This window comes from Marmota flaviventris, chromosome 10 (assembly GCF_047511675.1).
Source record: "Marmota flaviventris isolate mMarFla1 chromosome 10, mMarFla1.hap1, whole genome shotgun sequence".
NCBI lineage: Eukaryota > Metazoa > Chordata > Mammalia > Rodentia > Sciuridae > Marmota > Marmota flaviventris.
Genome location: NC_092507.1, coordinates 118,868,972 through 118,886,021, shown reverse-complemented (window position 1 = coordinate 118,886,021; position 17,050 = coordinate 118,868,972). Strand labels below are relative to the sequence as shown.

Genomic DNA, 17,050 nt, shown 5'->3' with positions numbered 1-17,050 from the left:
TGTAGTTCAGCAATAAAAGTGCCTCTGGGTTCAATACTCAGTACCCAAAATAAAATAAAATAAAATTGACCCAGGTATCCTCAATAATATGTGGATTTTAACAATTCTTAAAATTTAAAAATGAAGACATGGTAGTGCACACCTGTAATCCCAACCAATTGGAATGCTGAAGCAGGAGAATCAAAAGTTGAAGGTAAGCCTCAGCCAAATTAGCAAAGCCCTAAGTAACTTAGTGAGATCCTGTTTCAAAATTTAAAAATTTAAAAAGGCGCTAGTAATGTGACTCAGTAGGAAAGTGCCTTTGGGTTCAATCCCCAGTACCACAACAATGACAACAAGAATTCTATGAGATGAGGGTCAGAAATAAATTATAATTTTTTAAAAATGAAGGCTTGTCAAGGAACTAACAGTTAAATATGGGATAAAGATCTAAACTTTAATTATAGATTATATTTCTAGAATAGTGCTGGATTCAAGTGCAAAGGACTGGGAGGGACATCAACTTTTTGGGAAAAGTTTTAAAATTGGAATAGATAAAACATTTGCATTATCTATTTAAAATGAATACATGTTAAAGGAAACATTGTAAGAAATAAGTGATACTAAATAAACTATTAGGAGCCCAAAGATTTTGTAATCTTTGTTCTAAGATCACTCAGTACACCCCCCCCTTTTTTTTTTTTTTTAAATAAATGGAACTGGTGATTACATATAGGGCTTGGCGGGCACTAGGCAAGCCACTCTACCATTGAGCCAAATCCTCTGTCCTTTTAAAATTTTCTTTTTTGAGGCAGGATGTCACTAAGTTACTCAGGCTGGCCTTGAACTCATATTCCTCCTATTTCAGCCTCCTGTGTGGCTGGCATTAACAGGCGTGTGCCACTGTGCCCAACTCCTCTGAAGAAGCCACTCTGTATGTTGCCATACCACTAATGATCATAGGTCATATTTCTCTAATCAATGAATTTATCAATGACTTCAAACAGTACTGTATATAAATAAGTGAATAAAATAAGGTCCATCAAAAACTGAAAATTTTTTGTTCAGTGTTACTATTCTAGATACTCCTTTTAATAATTCTAGTCATTCTAGATGCCTATCTCATGAAGACAACAATGAAATTTTCTTCAAATTATCAGTAACGTTCAAATAACAGTTTTCAAACTTTCATCTATAATATTCATACCAATTTTCAGTTTTATCTAAAAATTTCTAGAATGAAAAAAGGACCTCTTCCTTCTTCCCAATCTTAAATGTTATAGTTTCTAAAGGCTCTATATTATCATGCTATACTCTCTTTGGAAATGCATTTAACTATCTATCCTCTGTTCAGATGTCTCCTGATCTCTAATACACCTTTCTTCTAATTTTGTATTTTTTTCATGTCCACAGAATTCTTAAACTCATATTTACATCTTACTTCTCTCCTCCAGAGTCCCTAAACCAGTGGAAGATACCATAAATCCAACCATTCAAACGGTAAATACTGACCACAAATCATGTGGCAGGAATTTGGATATAGAAATTCAGGCCACTTTATCCATTCTTTTCCTTTCCACAAATCATAAAATTTTAATCTCATGCTAGTTGACCCACTGAATCTATCCACTCTTCTTTCTTTTTGTCCCACTTTTTTCAAAACAACCATTCTTTAAATTTTTTTAAAAAGTTGTAGATGGTGGACACAACACATTTATCTTTTAGTTTTATACAGTGCTAAGAATTGAACCCAGTGCCTCACACATGCTAGGTGAGCACTCTACCACTGAGCTACAACCCCAGCCCCTCCATTTTTTTTTTTAATTGATGCATTATAGTTCTACTGATGGGATTTGTTATTACATATCTGTATATACACACAATACACTTTATACTACAATGACCATGGATCAAGCTAATGATATCTTCCTCCCCTTAAGAAATAGCCTAACTGCTTGTGGTGCTATTAAAAGGTGTACATAAATCGTTTGAAGTTTCTCTTATCAAGTAGTAGAGTCTACTTCCCTTTCACTTGAATATTGATACAGCTCAACTCATAACCAATTGCAAACATCAACCACCAGATATGTGAATGAGGAGGTCTTTGAAATAACTTTAGTTTGCCACAATCTGGTTACAATTATACGAGAGATCACAAGAAATTTGAGATAATAAGTGTTTGATATAAATTTAGGGTGATTTGTCAATCAAAAATAGAAAGTGGAACCCTGTTCTTTATACTTGTACTCTCATCACCCTACAAATCATTCTTCATGTGGCAGACTGAGCGATCTTTAAAAAAACAAACAAACAAACAAACAAAAAAACAACCAGAACCTTTATAGTTTCAACTTATGTTTAAAAATGCTTTAAAAAACCTATCAGTTGGCTATGGTGATACACATTTGTAATCGCAGTGATTCAGGAGGTTGAGGTAGGAGGATCACCAAGATTGAGGCCATCCTCAGCAAGTAGACAAGACCTTATCTCAAAACTTATATAAAGTGTTGAGGATGTAGCTCAGTGGTAGTTGAGTGCCCTTGGGTTCAATCCCCAACACTGATTCGGGTAGAGAAGAGTGTTTTAATCAATAAAAACAACTTCCAAATTATTACCATGATTTCCTTCAGTTCTATTATAATAGTACTCTATTTAGAACCATCAATTCTGAAATAAATAACTTCAATTCCTCAAAAGAACTTCAATTCTTTCTGAACTTCAGGCCATTAAACATATTGTTCTCTCTGCCTGGAATAATCTTTTCCCACAAATTCATCTGCTTAATTACTATTAATCATAAAATTTACAGTGAGAATATGACTTCATTAAGGACGACTTCCCCCCTCAAACAGATCTCAACCTTAAATTAGGTCCCTTATTAAGAACTGCCATGATACTTTCTTCTGTTATAACACTAATCATAATTCTAATTAGTGGTTTAATGCATATAACTTTCAAACAATGTTTGGACCATAGGAAAGGCAATGAGTAGTCAAATTCATTAAATTCATTTTAGAGACAGGGTGTCCCCGAGATGTGTAGGGCCTCACTAAGTTGCCGAGGCTGGCTTTGATGCCATGATCCTCTTCCTCAGGCTCTGCAGCTGCTGGGATTACAGGTGTGCACCACCATTCCAAGCAGCACTTCATATTTTAAATTGTTCACATATTCTCAAATTCAGGCTTGCCAATTTTCTTGATGTCTAGGAAACAAGGCTGGGTAGCATATGTTTTATTTTTAATTAATTTCAATGTGGTGAGATTAAACATATCCCTTTTATATATAAATTTAAGGAGTTTTGATAAGCATGTTGTCTCCACTACAATGAACACATTTCCCTAAAAAGTTCTCTGTCCCCTTTCCATAGATCATCATTCCATCCCACAATCGTAATCAAAGAAGGGGGTAAAAACTACTAGATGTGCTTTCTCTTACTATGGATGCAATTTGTTTCTTTAGGATTTCATGTACATAGCAAGACATGAGTATGTACTCTAGTGTCTGGCTTTATTCACATAGCACCATTTTGAGATTCCTTCATTTCTATATTCCCTTTTTACTGTTTCTAATCACATATTTCTTTGTATGATAATATAACTTTGAGTTGTATTATCAGTTTTTGTTGCTTTTTAAAAATTTTCATCATTGTTACAGGGTAGAAATAATGACTTGTAACAGATTTAATTTGCACTCCCCTGATGTTGAACATGTTTTCATGACTTCATTTATTGGCAAAATTGTCCCTCCCCACTCTCATCCTTAATGGGGATCAAACCCAGGACACCTTAAGCATTCTAGGCAAAAGTACTACCGATGATCTACATTCCATGGCCTCATCAGCATTCTTTATGAGAAGATTCTATCCAAAATTTTTGCTGATTATCTTTAGTGGTTTCTTTCACTCTCTAGTTCGCTTTTACATTACTTTTTAAATGTTTTTTGAATGACAAAGTTTTAAAATTTTATAAAATAAAATTTCTTGTAAGGTCCTTATATTTTGTACTATTTAAGAAATCTCTGAATATTATAAGGTCATGAAGATTTTCTCCTATGTTTTCTTCTAAACATTTTACAGTTTCAGAAACTTCAGAGATTGTAAGAACAATATCAAATTAAATTTTATACATGGTATGAGATAAGCAGTCAATAATCCCTTTTTCCCATTAAGATAACTAGTTTACAGCACTATTTTTTGAAAAGACTATCCTTACCCAATTGAAATAGTCGTATTTGTCAAAAATCAACTGAAAGTCAAAATATACATAGGAGTATCTGTTTTGGGACTATATTGTTCCACTGAATGACATGTGTATACTTAAACCACTGTCACACTGTCTTGATTAGTATAGCTTTATAAATAAGTTTTGATATCAGTTAGTGGAAATCTCCAATTTTGTTTCTCAAAAATGTGAAAGTGTTTGGTATTTTTAGGACCCATACATTTCTATACAAATCAACTTGTCAATTTATATAAAAATCCTGATTTTATTCAGAACCCACTGAATTTACAGATTGGGAGAAAACTCACATCTTAACAGCACTGAATCTTCCAAGCAGTGATCCAACATCTCTCTCCATTACTTATTCTTTATCAAAAACTGCATGTACTTTTTATTATACAGATAATGTACATATTTTGCCAGATTGATCCTTAAGTTTTTCATGGCTTTTAATAGAATTATAATTGTTATTTTGTTTATATTTGATTCTATAACTGTTCACTGATCCGATATAGCAATACAATGATTTGTATATATTCAGCTTAAACTCACAGAAATCCTGTTAAACTCATTTATTTGACTCCTTTCCTTCTTTCTTTCCTATCTGTATAAAACTTAAGAATTTCTTTTTATTACTTTATTGCAATGGTTAGGACTTTGTTAAAATGTTGAATATAAGTGATGAGAGTAGTGGCAATCTTTACCTTGTTCCCAATCACAAGGGGAAAACAGTCTTTCACCATTAAGTAAGTATTAGGTAAACTGTAGGTTCTTCTGTAGCTATACTTTATCAGGCTGAGAAAATTCTAGTCTATTACTATTTTTCTTCTTAAGTTTTAAATATTGTCAAATGCATTTTATAAATCTACTTAAAAATTATGTGATTTTTCTTATTTCCTGTTAAATTCAGAAAAAAAAAAAATGTTACTTGATTTCTCAATGTTAACCAAACATTGGAGCTGGGAGTGGTGGCGTATACCTGTAATCCTAGTGGCTCTGGAGGCTGAGGCAGGAGGATTGCAAGTTCAAAGCAAGCCTTAGCAACTTACCGAGCCCCTAAGCAACTCAGCAAGACCCCCGACTTTAAAAAAGGGCTGGGGATGTGGCTCAGTGGTTAAGTGCCCTTGGGTTCAACTCTCAGTACAAAACAAAACAAAATGTTTAACTTTGTATTCTTGAAATAAACTCACTTGGTTATAGTGTAGTATATTATCCACTTTTTAATACTGGATTCCATTTGATAATTTTTTGCATCCACATTCAGAAATTACTAGTCTGGTGTATTCTTGTAACACTTTTGCTAGGGCAATATGGGAAATATTGACCTCATAAAATGAACCTGAAAAAGCTCCATATTTTGTGAAAAAATTTGTATGTAATTATTATTTTTTCCTTAAGTGGTTGACAGAATTTTTTATTAAAACTACTGGGTTTTGAGTTCAAATTGCCTAAAGATTTTTAATTTTGATTTCCTTAATGAAATCAGGAATATTTTAGATTATTTTTTTAATCTTTGTTTACTTATTTTTATGTGCTGCTGAGGAACGAACTCAATCGCTCACATGTGTGAAGCAAGTGCTCTGCCACTGAGCCACAACCCAGTCCAGTTATTTATTCGTGATTGCTTTGATTATTTCTAAGAGTATATTCCTTATATCTACCTTCTTAATTTATTTGTATGAAGATTTTTTCCTATGAATTCATAATTATTTTTAAAAATTACATGATCATAAAAACAAAAAATATTAAAAGACAAAATAAGTAATGCACACACTTGATAAAAATCAAACAGTACAAAATGGCAAACAGTAAAAACACATCTTTATACCACTTCAGAGTCCTAGCCAAAATCTCTCCAAAAACTTTCACAATGTTTCAACACTTCGGTTAGGAATGTGTAAATGTTTTTCCCACTTTTCCAGCTTTGATCTTGCACTATTAACTTATTTTCTTCATTTAAAAAAATTTGTTAGTTCTAATCAGTTATACATGACAGAAAAAACATCTTGCATTCATTGCACACAATTGGAGTGAAATTTTTCACATCTCTGGTTGTGTATTTGCATGAAAATATTTGTGCTATTACTGTTACCCTTTCAAAGGAAGGATGATTTGTTTGAAGCCCCTTCATTCATTCCTGATACTGTTGTCTTTTTGCTTTCTTACTTCTTTTGGTCAGAACTCTTTGTTTTTGTTTTTTAGTACATACACAAGTATTTCCCAAAGAACCAGCGAAATTTTCGATTTTGTATTTATTTCGGCTTTTATATTTATAATTTTCTTCTTTCTAATGTGAGTCTGTTTTCTTTTTCTAGCTTCCTAAAGGTAAAAGTAACGTGGATCACTTATTCAGACCTTTTTTCTGGGTACTGGGGATTGAACTCAGGGACACTCAACCACTGAGCCACATCCCCAACCCTATTTTGTATTTATTTAGAAACAAGGTCTCACTGAGTTGCTTAGTGACTTGCTTTTTCCTCAGAAAAAGGTGCTAAGCAATTAAGTTGAGACCCTGTTTTTTCTAAATAAAATACAAAATAGGGCTGGGGATGTGGCTCCATGGTTGTGTGCCCCTGAGTTCCTGAGTCTGGCTTTGAACTCTAGATCCTCTTCCCTCAACTTCCCAAGCTGCTGGGATTACGGGCATGCACCACCACACCAGGCTCAGATCTTTGTTTTTTTAAAACATTGCCTTAGGTGTAATTTCCCAAGTTTTTATATACTTTTATTTCAAAATATTTTATAACTTAGTTTTTGGGAATTCCTGATTGACTTATGGGTTATTTAGAAGTGTGTTAATTTCAACATAGGGAACTTCAAAGTATCTTATTGTTATTGAATTTTAATGTAATTCTATTGTCTGAAAATATTATGTGCATGAGATAAAATTTTAAAAAATTTTTAAGACATTTTATGACCCCAAATATAATGGTATCTTAGGAAAATTGCAAGCACACATCAAAAAGACATGGGGAAAATGTGTGTAATATATTCATATTTGTTGATAACTTCTGGCACTTTTTATTCCTGTGGTGGGTCTATGCTTGCCTCCACGGTTTCCTTTCTGTCTGAAGAACTTCCTTTAGCATTTATGCTACTGTAGGTCTTCTGGGAAAAGAGCCTTTAAAGTTTTTGTTTTTCTGTTCATGTTAAGGTTACCTTCATTTGTGAAGAATATTTTCACTGATTAAAGAATTGTAAATTGACAAAAACTTTTTCAAAACTTGAAAGACATAATTATTGTTTTTTAAGAGCACAAAGTAGTCACATTTTAAAAATCAATAACAATCTCTACATATAGTATTACACAAATTATAAGTAGATCAACAATTATATTACCAACACAAACTTATGAACATTTAAACTCAGCAACTTTAATCCATGAATCAGCTTTCAAAAAAAGTATATATGTCACCTTACAAAATATTTAGTAAGTCAAACCCAGATAAATCAATAGATTAAGTTACAAGAGAACTACTTTATAAGAAAAGTTGGTGACCAAAATACTAGATTAAGATATTGTATAAAGCCAGGAGCAATTGGGCACACCTGTAATCCCAGAAGCTTGGGAGGCTGAGGCAGGAGGATTGTGAGTTCAAAGTCAGCCTCAGAAAAAGGCAGGTGCTAAGCAATTCAGTTGAGACCCTGTCTCTAAATAAAATACAAACTAGGGCTGGGGATGTGGCTCCGTGGTTGTGTGCCCCGAAGTTCAAACCCTAGTTCCATCCCCCCAAAATTGTATAAAAATTTTAGCAATTGGACTTAAGAACCAGAAAGTGTATACATACTTGAAATTAAAAAAAAAAAAAAAAGACCCCCAAGTCCTGCTTCACAATCACTATTTTACTCCAAAAGAATGAAGTGGGTTGAGCGGATACAATAATTTTTTTCTGCTAATGTAGACCATTGTTTCTAAGTTCTAAAGAAACAATATGGAGACTCACATAAGAGTTTTAAAATAACATTTTGCCACTCAAAATAAAATATGAGGGGCTGGGGCTCAGCGGTAGAGTGCGTGCCTAGCATGTGCAGGGCCCTGGGTTTGACCCTCAGCACCACATTAAAAATAAATAAATGAATAAAAGTATTGTGTCCGACTACAACTAAAAAATAAATATTAAAAAAAATAATAAAACAAAACATGATCTCCATCAACTTAAAAAGAAACTCTATCCAAATACTGACCAGATAAAGAAATCACACTACCATCATATTACTTAAGTGCAGAGTACAAGTATCCCCTATGAGGAAAAGATATTGGGGGTATGGTCCCAGCTCTCCCTTAGGTTGCGATGGCTTCCCTGGGATTGTGTCTCCTCATACAGAACTGAGGAGGGTGGGCTAGATGGCTTTTTTAAATATTTATTTTTTAGCTGTAGTTGAACACAATACCTTTATTTCACTTATTTATTTTTATGTGGTGCTGAGGATCAAACCCAGGGTCTCACACATGTGAGGCGAGCACTCTACCACTGAGCCACACAAGCCTAGCCCAGCTAGATGGCTTGTAAGAGAACTTCCATCTAAAAGGATCTAGACTTGAGATCCCATATCTGAGCAGTCTTGGGGTGGGGGGGTAGGTAAAAAAAAATAGGTAGAGGAAATATTCCTTATTTTTTGATACTATCATATTCTGCACTATTGTTCAAGGAAATCTTTAACCAGTCCTGTTGAAGGATACACAAATAAGGCATCTGACAATTATATTTTGGTGAAAATATCAAAAAGGGGCCATGTCAAGTTTGGGTAGAAATATAATGCATTGCTATGTTACTATCAGTAGTCAGGACTTCTCTGAATTTTGGGAACCAACAATCTGGTTGGGGAAATGCAGATAAAGATGCATATTAAAGTCATTTGATAGAAATCTAGCAATTATCACATCACAGCTATTACCACATTTCCTGAACTGCTCCCAAGACAACATTAATGAAACTGGTACTAACAGAAAGGATGAAAGGGAGTCAAGTGAAGGGTAGGAGTTTTTCCTTTACAGAACAATAATCAGAAGAGAACAATTGCTTCTCATTTTTCTGTCTTATCACTTCTGAAATTTAACATACAGGCTTCATTTTCAAAATGCATCACTTTATTTTCCCCACAAGATGGCCACACCTTATAAACCTTAAGCATGTGCCAGTCACATGATTCCTTCATTAAGTACCAAGGCTTCCACAAGCTTTTCTGGAGTTTACAGCCAGATGAGTCCTCACATTTCAAATATTAATGGTTTCTCCACAGCCTCGTTCCTTTGATGTTTGGGTTATTTAAGGCAAACTTACTGGATAATTTGTCTTCAACATAGTCCATTTCTGTTCCTAAAAGTATCAACTGTGCTTTCTTTTTGAAGAACAGATTCCATTTTAAACAACTTCCTCAGAATCTCCTTTTGGTATGAAAGGTCAAAACATTACAGCCCCTGGTTTTAACACTGACTTCCACATGTATGTGTTCAGGCTTATCTTTAAGAAGCTGTTTTAACTTGTTTATTGCTGAAGGTGTCGGTGAATGCAGCTCAGGTGGGTTGCAGCTTTCTCTTGCTCAAAGCATGGACAGTGGCCTGAACTAATTGAGGCTGACAAATTCACCAATCTACCACTATAGTCGAGGGCTCGAGCATGACCACCTCAGCTTCTCTCCAAAATACCTAATGCATTGACCCCCACTGTGTGTGTTTTAAATATATATATATTTTGTAGTTGTAAATGATACAATGCCTTTATTTTGCTTATGTATCTTTATATAATGTTGAGGATCGAACAGAGGGCCTCAAATGTGTTAGGCAAGCACTCTACAATTGAGCTACAACCCCAACCCTCTCCATTGTGTTTTGACTTATAAAATTTTATTTTTTTAAGTACTGGGGATTAACCCAAGGGACACTTTACCCCAGATCTTTACGGGTTTTTTTTTACTTTTTATAAAATATTTATTTATTTTTTAGTTGCAGGTGGACACAATGCCTTTATTTATTTATTTTTATGTGTTGCTGAGGATGGAACTCAGGGCCTCTCACATGCTAAGTGAGCGTTCTACCACTGAACCACAACCCCAGCCCCCCATTTTTTTTATTTTGTAATTTTTATTTTGAGGCTATCCTTGAGCTTGTGATATTCCTGCTTCTGCCTTCTGAGTTGCTGGGATTACAAATGTGCACCACTATGCCTGGTTTGGCTTATAAAATTTTCTGACAATAAATGTATCTGCTGTAAGCTGCTGTTATACTCCTCTGTATGTCAGGTGTTTCTTCATTTTGCTTCGCCTGGAAATTTTAAGATTTTCTCTTTACATCTAGTTTCCAGAAGCTTGATAACGATGTCCCAGTGCATGTACACACTGTGGGTATGTGTTTATCCTGCATGGGACTGCAAAGCTTCATGGATCTAAAGATTATTGCTTTTATTAATTATGGAAATGTATTGAACACTATTTCTTCAAATGTTTTCCATTCTCTTCATTCTTTTTGGAGATTTATTCTAATCCTCATTAATTTGCATGATAAACAAAAGTAGCCTTAAATTATAGATGAGAAAACTGTGGTCTGAATAGTTTATACAATTTGCACAATGATACACATTATTACTAAAGGTAAATCAGTCACATCCAACTTCAAAAGTGCATAGTTTTCTTGCCATGTCATACTATTTTCTCTTCTTTCCCCACTTAGAATACTTTTAGCCACAGCAAATGCATAATGTCTTTAAAGTCTCAATCCCAAGTTTATGGAAGCCTTTTATGATTAACCTTAATATGGGTCCCTGAATATAGCAGTTGCTCAGTATTATAATTACAAAAGAACTACTTCTCATCAGTATAACAATATTTGCAAATCAACTAAGGAAAGATGAAATGATTCTATAAAACACTACTTCAGAACTTTGTTTTTCAGGAAGGGTTAAGTTACTGTGAATTCTGTCCTAACTAAAATCTTCAGGGTTATATCAAATATCTGAGGAAAAAAGAAAATAAACAGAATTACCTTAAAAGTTGCAAATATAAGGCGGGGGAGGACTATCACAGAAGTAAACACTGGCAAAGAGCACTCAAAAATATTCACCTTCCTATTAAGTCTTAAAGACCTAATATGATATTTAACACACTCTAGGAAGACTTAGATCTTTTTCACCAATTTACTTTTGCTACACTACACTCCTGGCTTGCATAATAATGACAGTGACTACAGCTGTTAGTTGAGTCATATACTCTATTAGTATATGATCCCTTTGGATTTATTTCAAAACAGAAAAATTACTTCAAAGATCCGGCAAGTGATGTCTTATAAAAAATGTATACTACTTTTTATTTACACATTGCTTATATACTTTACTTCACAGATGATAGAGCTATTTTATTCCACTACTATACCTAGAATAGAACATGGTTCTGGTTATTTGCCTTTAAATTGCAAAATAAAGACTGTTGTTTCCTTTGTTGATGAACATGTGAGAATATTAGGTCAAAGATTAAGAACATAAAGCAACCTAAGATAAAATCTAATTTAATACGTTTTGGGGGGTGTCTCACAGAGAATACAAATTTGTTGGACAGAGCATTAATACAACCTTATAGTCAGGAAATCTTTTACCTGCTCTTTTCAATGCCAAAACCAAAACAATGCACTGTGGGTGTTTATCCTGCATGGGAATGAAAAGCTTCATGGATCTAGAGGTTTTCTTCCCTTTATTCTCTTCTGTGATAGGTTTATTTCTATTTGCTTTCACATGGGTAAGTGTCAGTTTTCAGCAATTCCAGTTGTATGCATGAAAATCTGATGTGGTCTTCTATCCTGCTGGAGTCCTAGGCTTTGTCCTTCACCTACTAGCACCTGGATATGTTACAACTAATAGACTCTCAACCACCAGGGATCAAGCAAGTAGATGCTGGACAGCTCTAGTGCTTATTTATGAATCAAACTTATTAAAAAATCTCTGGTTTCCTATTATTTCAAGGTTTGGTAATGTTCCAAGAATGTTGCCATATTTTATCTAGTAGTTTTAGGTTTAAGGTAATAACAAATTTGTTAGCTCTGTACATCTAATCCATCACAAGAGTAATAAATAACTCTAATCTGTAGTAATGCCACCAAAATTCTTTTGCAGTGCTGGGGATGAAACCCAGAACTTCACACATGTTAGGTTACCATTTGACTACTGAGCTACATCCCCATCTGGCCACCAGAATTTTAACAGTTCTAAATTACCCTTTCAAGCTAACAAACTGTTCTAATTGCATACCCCTAGACTATGGTTCTTACTCTCCCAATCATTCAACATTTTGTTTAAATCTTTCACTTCTTTGTGATACTGATGTTAACTACTTTTTTCTACTCTTTACCTTCTCCTTTTTTAGGCATCTATAATAGTCACATTCACTAACATTTATTCTTCCTCTTTTCTTCCCTTCCAAATGCTAATGTTTCTTAGGTCTATGTCCCATTCATCTCTTCATGTTATAATTTCTTCCTGGGCAATCTCACTCATTGCCAAATTCAAGTTTACACATGTATTGATAGGTCTGTATTTCTACAGAGAGACCACTGAAAATATAAACCACTACTTCCAGCTGTCTGTTAAACATCTCTATCTCAACAGCCTGAAAACAATTTAAATTAAATATATTCATATATTTCTGTTACACTCCATTTTCCACACTACAAAGTAAAATTTTTCTAAAACACATATATGTGTATTCATAAATATTTGCTGCCCTACCTTAGAAGAATTACACTTCCCAGTCCACACTGATATAAAACTGAACTTGCTTTGACATTGAAATGTGAGAAATAATGCATATCAGTTCTAGGAAGAACTTGTGCTTTACTATGACCCTTTCCTCTCTCTCACAAGATAAGCAACAATTGTGAGACGCTGTTTTGTGACCTTAGGTACTAGAGAAGATAACATGCAGGAGACTTCAATAATCTTTTTTGGGGAACAGATATTTGATGGTCACATAACGTGAAAAAAAAGTTATTGTTATTTTAAGCCCTAGGACTGGGAGATATTTTTTTAGAATTGTGAATCTTTGTTGATTCTGTCTAATATGCCAAAAACTTATCCTCCTTATTCAAAATCATTCCATAATTCCTAATTGCATCCACAATAAGTTTCAGCTCCTATGAATGAAAAGCAAACTGCATGTGATAGAGTCCATTATTACTTTCACGCCTCACTTTCAACCACTACCATCATAACTACTCCTTGGACACAGTCATACCCAATAATATGTTCTTCCCCTATTCTATTTCATGATTTTGTGCCTTTCTGAGGATGTACTAATGTTACTTTGTTAAACACATTTGTAAACTTTATATTGTCCCACTTATTTATACTTAAATTTAATATACAACAGTGTATGTACTACTTTTTCAGGGGAAACAACATTAGTCATCGGAAGAGATCAGTGTGTCATTGCATCTTTTAAATTTTTTTTCTCTGTAGTTGTAGATGGACAGCATACCTTTACTTTTATTTGTTTATTTTCATATGGTGCTGAGGATCAAACCCAGGACTTCACACGTGCTAGGCAAGTGCTCTGTCACTGAGCCCAGTTCCAGCCCCATGTCACCACATTTTGTATACTGCTCTGTGAAAAGAATTTAACATACTGTTTATTGATGAATATGCCTGAATTCTTGATAGTAGTAACTTTATCTTATTGATGTTTGAATCCTAATGTACATTACCAACAATAACCCTTAAAACACATTTGATTTAATGGTCTCATGGTAAGAGAAACTTTATGGATTCAGATATTCTCTTTTCTGTTTACTAAATTAAGCCGAGAAACTTTACCCTAGTCGAGATAGACCACATAAAAATTAGTCATTCCTTGTTAAAGAGTTTGAAAATCTAATGTAATATAAAAACAAAACAGGATAAGAAACACAATGTTTAAATTAAACTATTGCTGATGTTTCAATTCCACTGTATAGCTGGGCAAAGTAGAGCATCCTTGTAATCCCAAGAATCTGGGTGACTGAGAAAGGAGGATTGCAAGATCAAGGCCTTACTGAGTATCAGATGAGTGAAACCCTTAAACATGGCTGTATAACCAATGTGATCCTGCCATCTGTACACATGGGAAAAATAAGAATTCATACCCCATTTGAATCAAATGTATGATATATGATATGTCAAGATCATTGTAACGTTTTGAGCAATTAAAAAAAAAAAAAAAAAAAAAACACAAAAAGGGCTGGGCTAACTCAGAAGTACTGTTGAATCTCCAGTATTAGAAAAGAAAGAAAAAACCCAAACAAAATATAAGATTTCACTGTACCTTTGGCACAGTACCTCTAATAAAGAGCTTCTAGAATGTTGTAGATAATCATTAAGTAAACTCAACAAATACTATGCTGATACAATTTGACAGGAAGACTTATACTGATGAAAAAACTAAATGCTATGGCTAAAAGGCATAAGAGATCTACTAACCAAAGACAGAGAGAAAAGTAAAAGATATGTCATTTCCTTGCTTAAGAACTTTCTACCTTTCACTGTGTTTAAGTTTCTTACCACTGGTCCCTAATTAGCCTTCCAGCTTTACATTGAAAAACTGTCTTTATTCTAACTATAATGGTTCTTTTATTTATTTTCTTGAACACCCTATTCGCTGTTTTATATATATTATTCTCACTGCCTGGAATGAACATGCTACTCCCAATCTCTCCTGATAATATTAATAAGTTTAAAATTATTTCTTAATCCTCAGTAAATTCAGATATATGTTTTTTAAAGAAAATTAGGGGCATATCCATAAATTTTTTTGTGTGTATATGGTAGGGATTGAACCCAGGATCTTGTACATGCTAAGCACATGGTTCCTCCACCATTAAACTACATCCCTCAGTCCTAAATCTGTGTATAAAATATAAAAATATGTTATATTGTATTAATTAGTTGGGTTTAATTTACTTACTTATTTTTGGTGCCTGGGATTGAACCTAAAGGCACTTAACCACTGAGCCAGATTCCCAGACCTTTTTATTTTGAGACAGGGTCTCAGTAAGTTGCTTAAGGCTTCACTAAGTTGCTGAGGCTGGTCTTGATCTTGCAATCCTCCTGCCTCAGCCTTCCAAGTCACTGAGATTACAGTCGTGCACTAATGCATCTGGCCCAGTTTTGTATAACTCAAAATAAACATATATTAGAAATTTAAGGAGCTGGGGATGTGGCTCAGGGATAGCGTGCTTGCCTGGCATGCGTGCGGCCCGGGTTCGATCCTCAGCACCACATACAAACAAAGATGTTGTGTCTGCCGAAAACTAAAAAATAAATATTAAAATTCTCTCTCTCTCAAAGAAAAAAATTAACTTAAAAAAAAAAAGAAATTTAAAAGTTGAGGATAAAAAACAAATTAATAGAGGTTCTTCTCATGCCTAATAATTATTTTGCATGTCCTCAGAGATCTGTGAATGCTCTTTGGAAGTTATTACTTTACCATAGAATTTTAAATGTATATAAGAACTTATTAAATGCCTCCAATCCATACTCCCCTGTTAGGCAACATGTTCTAAATTCAATTCGGCTTTTTAAAGAGTAAGACTTATATTGTTTCAATGTACATTATTACTAATTCTCATTTTGTTTCTTTGAGTACTTGGGATTGAACCCAGAAGCATTCTACCTTTGAACTACGTCTCCAGCCCTTTTTTATTCTTATTTTTTGAGACAGAGTTTAGCTAAGTTGCTCAGGCAGGCCTCAAACTTGCAATCCTTCTGCCTCAGGCTCCGAAGTAGCTAGCATTATAAGGGTGCACCACCGTGCCTGGCCACATTAGTTTTCATAATAAAATTATACTGTAAGTCATTCACAACAGGTGAACAGGTGAGAAACCCTGAAAATCTGTTAAAATCAATAGTACTAGCCTGTGGAAGAAGTACTCTCAGATGAAGATCTTTTCCGGGTAGGGCTACAATTTGTGCTCTCTGATGGTCGCTGGGAAGGTTTATCTGAGTTTGACTGGGAACCTAGAAAGATAGGAAGAGATAGAAATCATAGGAAACTTCAGGTCTAACAATAATGTCAAATCACTCACTCTGTATTATAACTGTGTATTTCAGTTGCTGTCACTGCCATTCACTGTAATAACATGACTTGTAAGCTGGCAATAAGAGAAACATAAACAAAGGACAAACCACACTAGATGTTGCGGCAGAATTTCACAGATTTCATAATTTCTCTGGTTACATTAGCAGAGGGAAAACTAGTTTTAGTAGAAGAATGAACAAAAAATATACTTTTTGTTTTACCATTTTGAAATACAAATCCACTCCTGGTTTCTGATTAAAATTCATAACATAACTGACAAACAAATCCAATGTAAGTATTTTATTTATTAAAATCAAGGATAGACAGTAAAGGGCTGGACCTTAAATTCACACATCCTTTCTAATTCTCAGAAAAATTATTTACACTCTATGTACTTCTTCTATAGAAAATTTTGAAAGAACTGGAAATTAATTCATCCATGGAGTAGAATAATCTCCTTTAAAGTTTTATAGTGAAGGAATCTTGGTTTGTACATTAAAGCCATGAAAACAAATTTAATTTCCATTCAAATAGTCTCAGAATTTTAGGAAAACTGCAAATCGATGTAGCATAATTTAACATATCTCTTTCTGAAAAGTATATTATTGTTCAGGAAAGTTTATTTTCCTGAGTAAAAGTTGGTTCTGATAGCAGTTTGCTTGTTATCTAAAAAGCCAGCTGTTGAAAAAACACAATGAATGTCCATTTCATGTTTGTTTAAAAAAAAAAAAACCTCTAGGAGTACTCTGAAATGTTCGTTTTTACCTTGAAAACAAATTACAAATAAAAAGCTGAAACATATCATTGGATCACAAAAG

At 33.9% G+C, this 17,050-nt stretch overlaps 1 protein-coding gene and 1 pseudogene across 4 annotated transcripts in view; both read right to left on the bottom strand.

The window, feature by feature from the left end:
* Nucleotides 1–17,050, bottom strand: part of Ash1l (ASH1 like histone lysine methyltransferase) — a 176,492-nt gene that overhangs the window by 85,108 nt on the left and 74,334 nt on the right. For 3 of the 4 annotated variants that reach the window (XM_071618365.1, XM_027920755.2, XM_071618367.1), the window contains exon 4: nucleotides 16,070–16,171. The exons of the other annotated variant lie outside the window; for it this stretch is intronic. In XM_071618365.1, coding sequence (XP_071474466.1) covers nucleotides 16,070–16,171 — 102 coding nt within the window. The remainder of the gene's footprint in view (nucleotides 1–16,069; nucleotides 16,172–17,050) is intronic. 4 annotated transcript variants of the gene reach the window in all.
* Nucleotides 9,267–11,857, bottom strand: LOC114079674 (iron-sulfur cluster assembly 1 homolog, mitochondrial pseudogene; annotated as a pseudogene).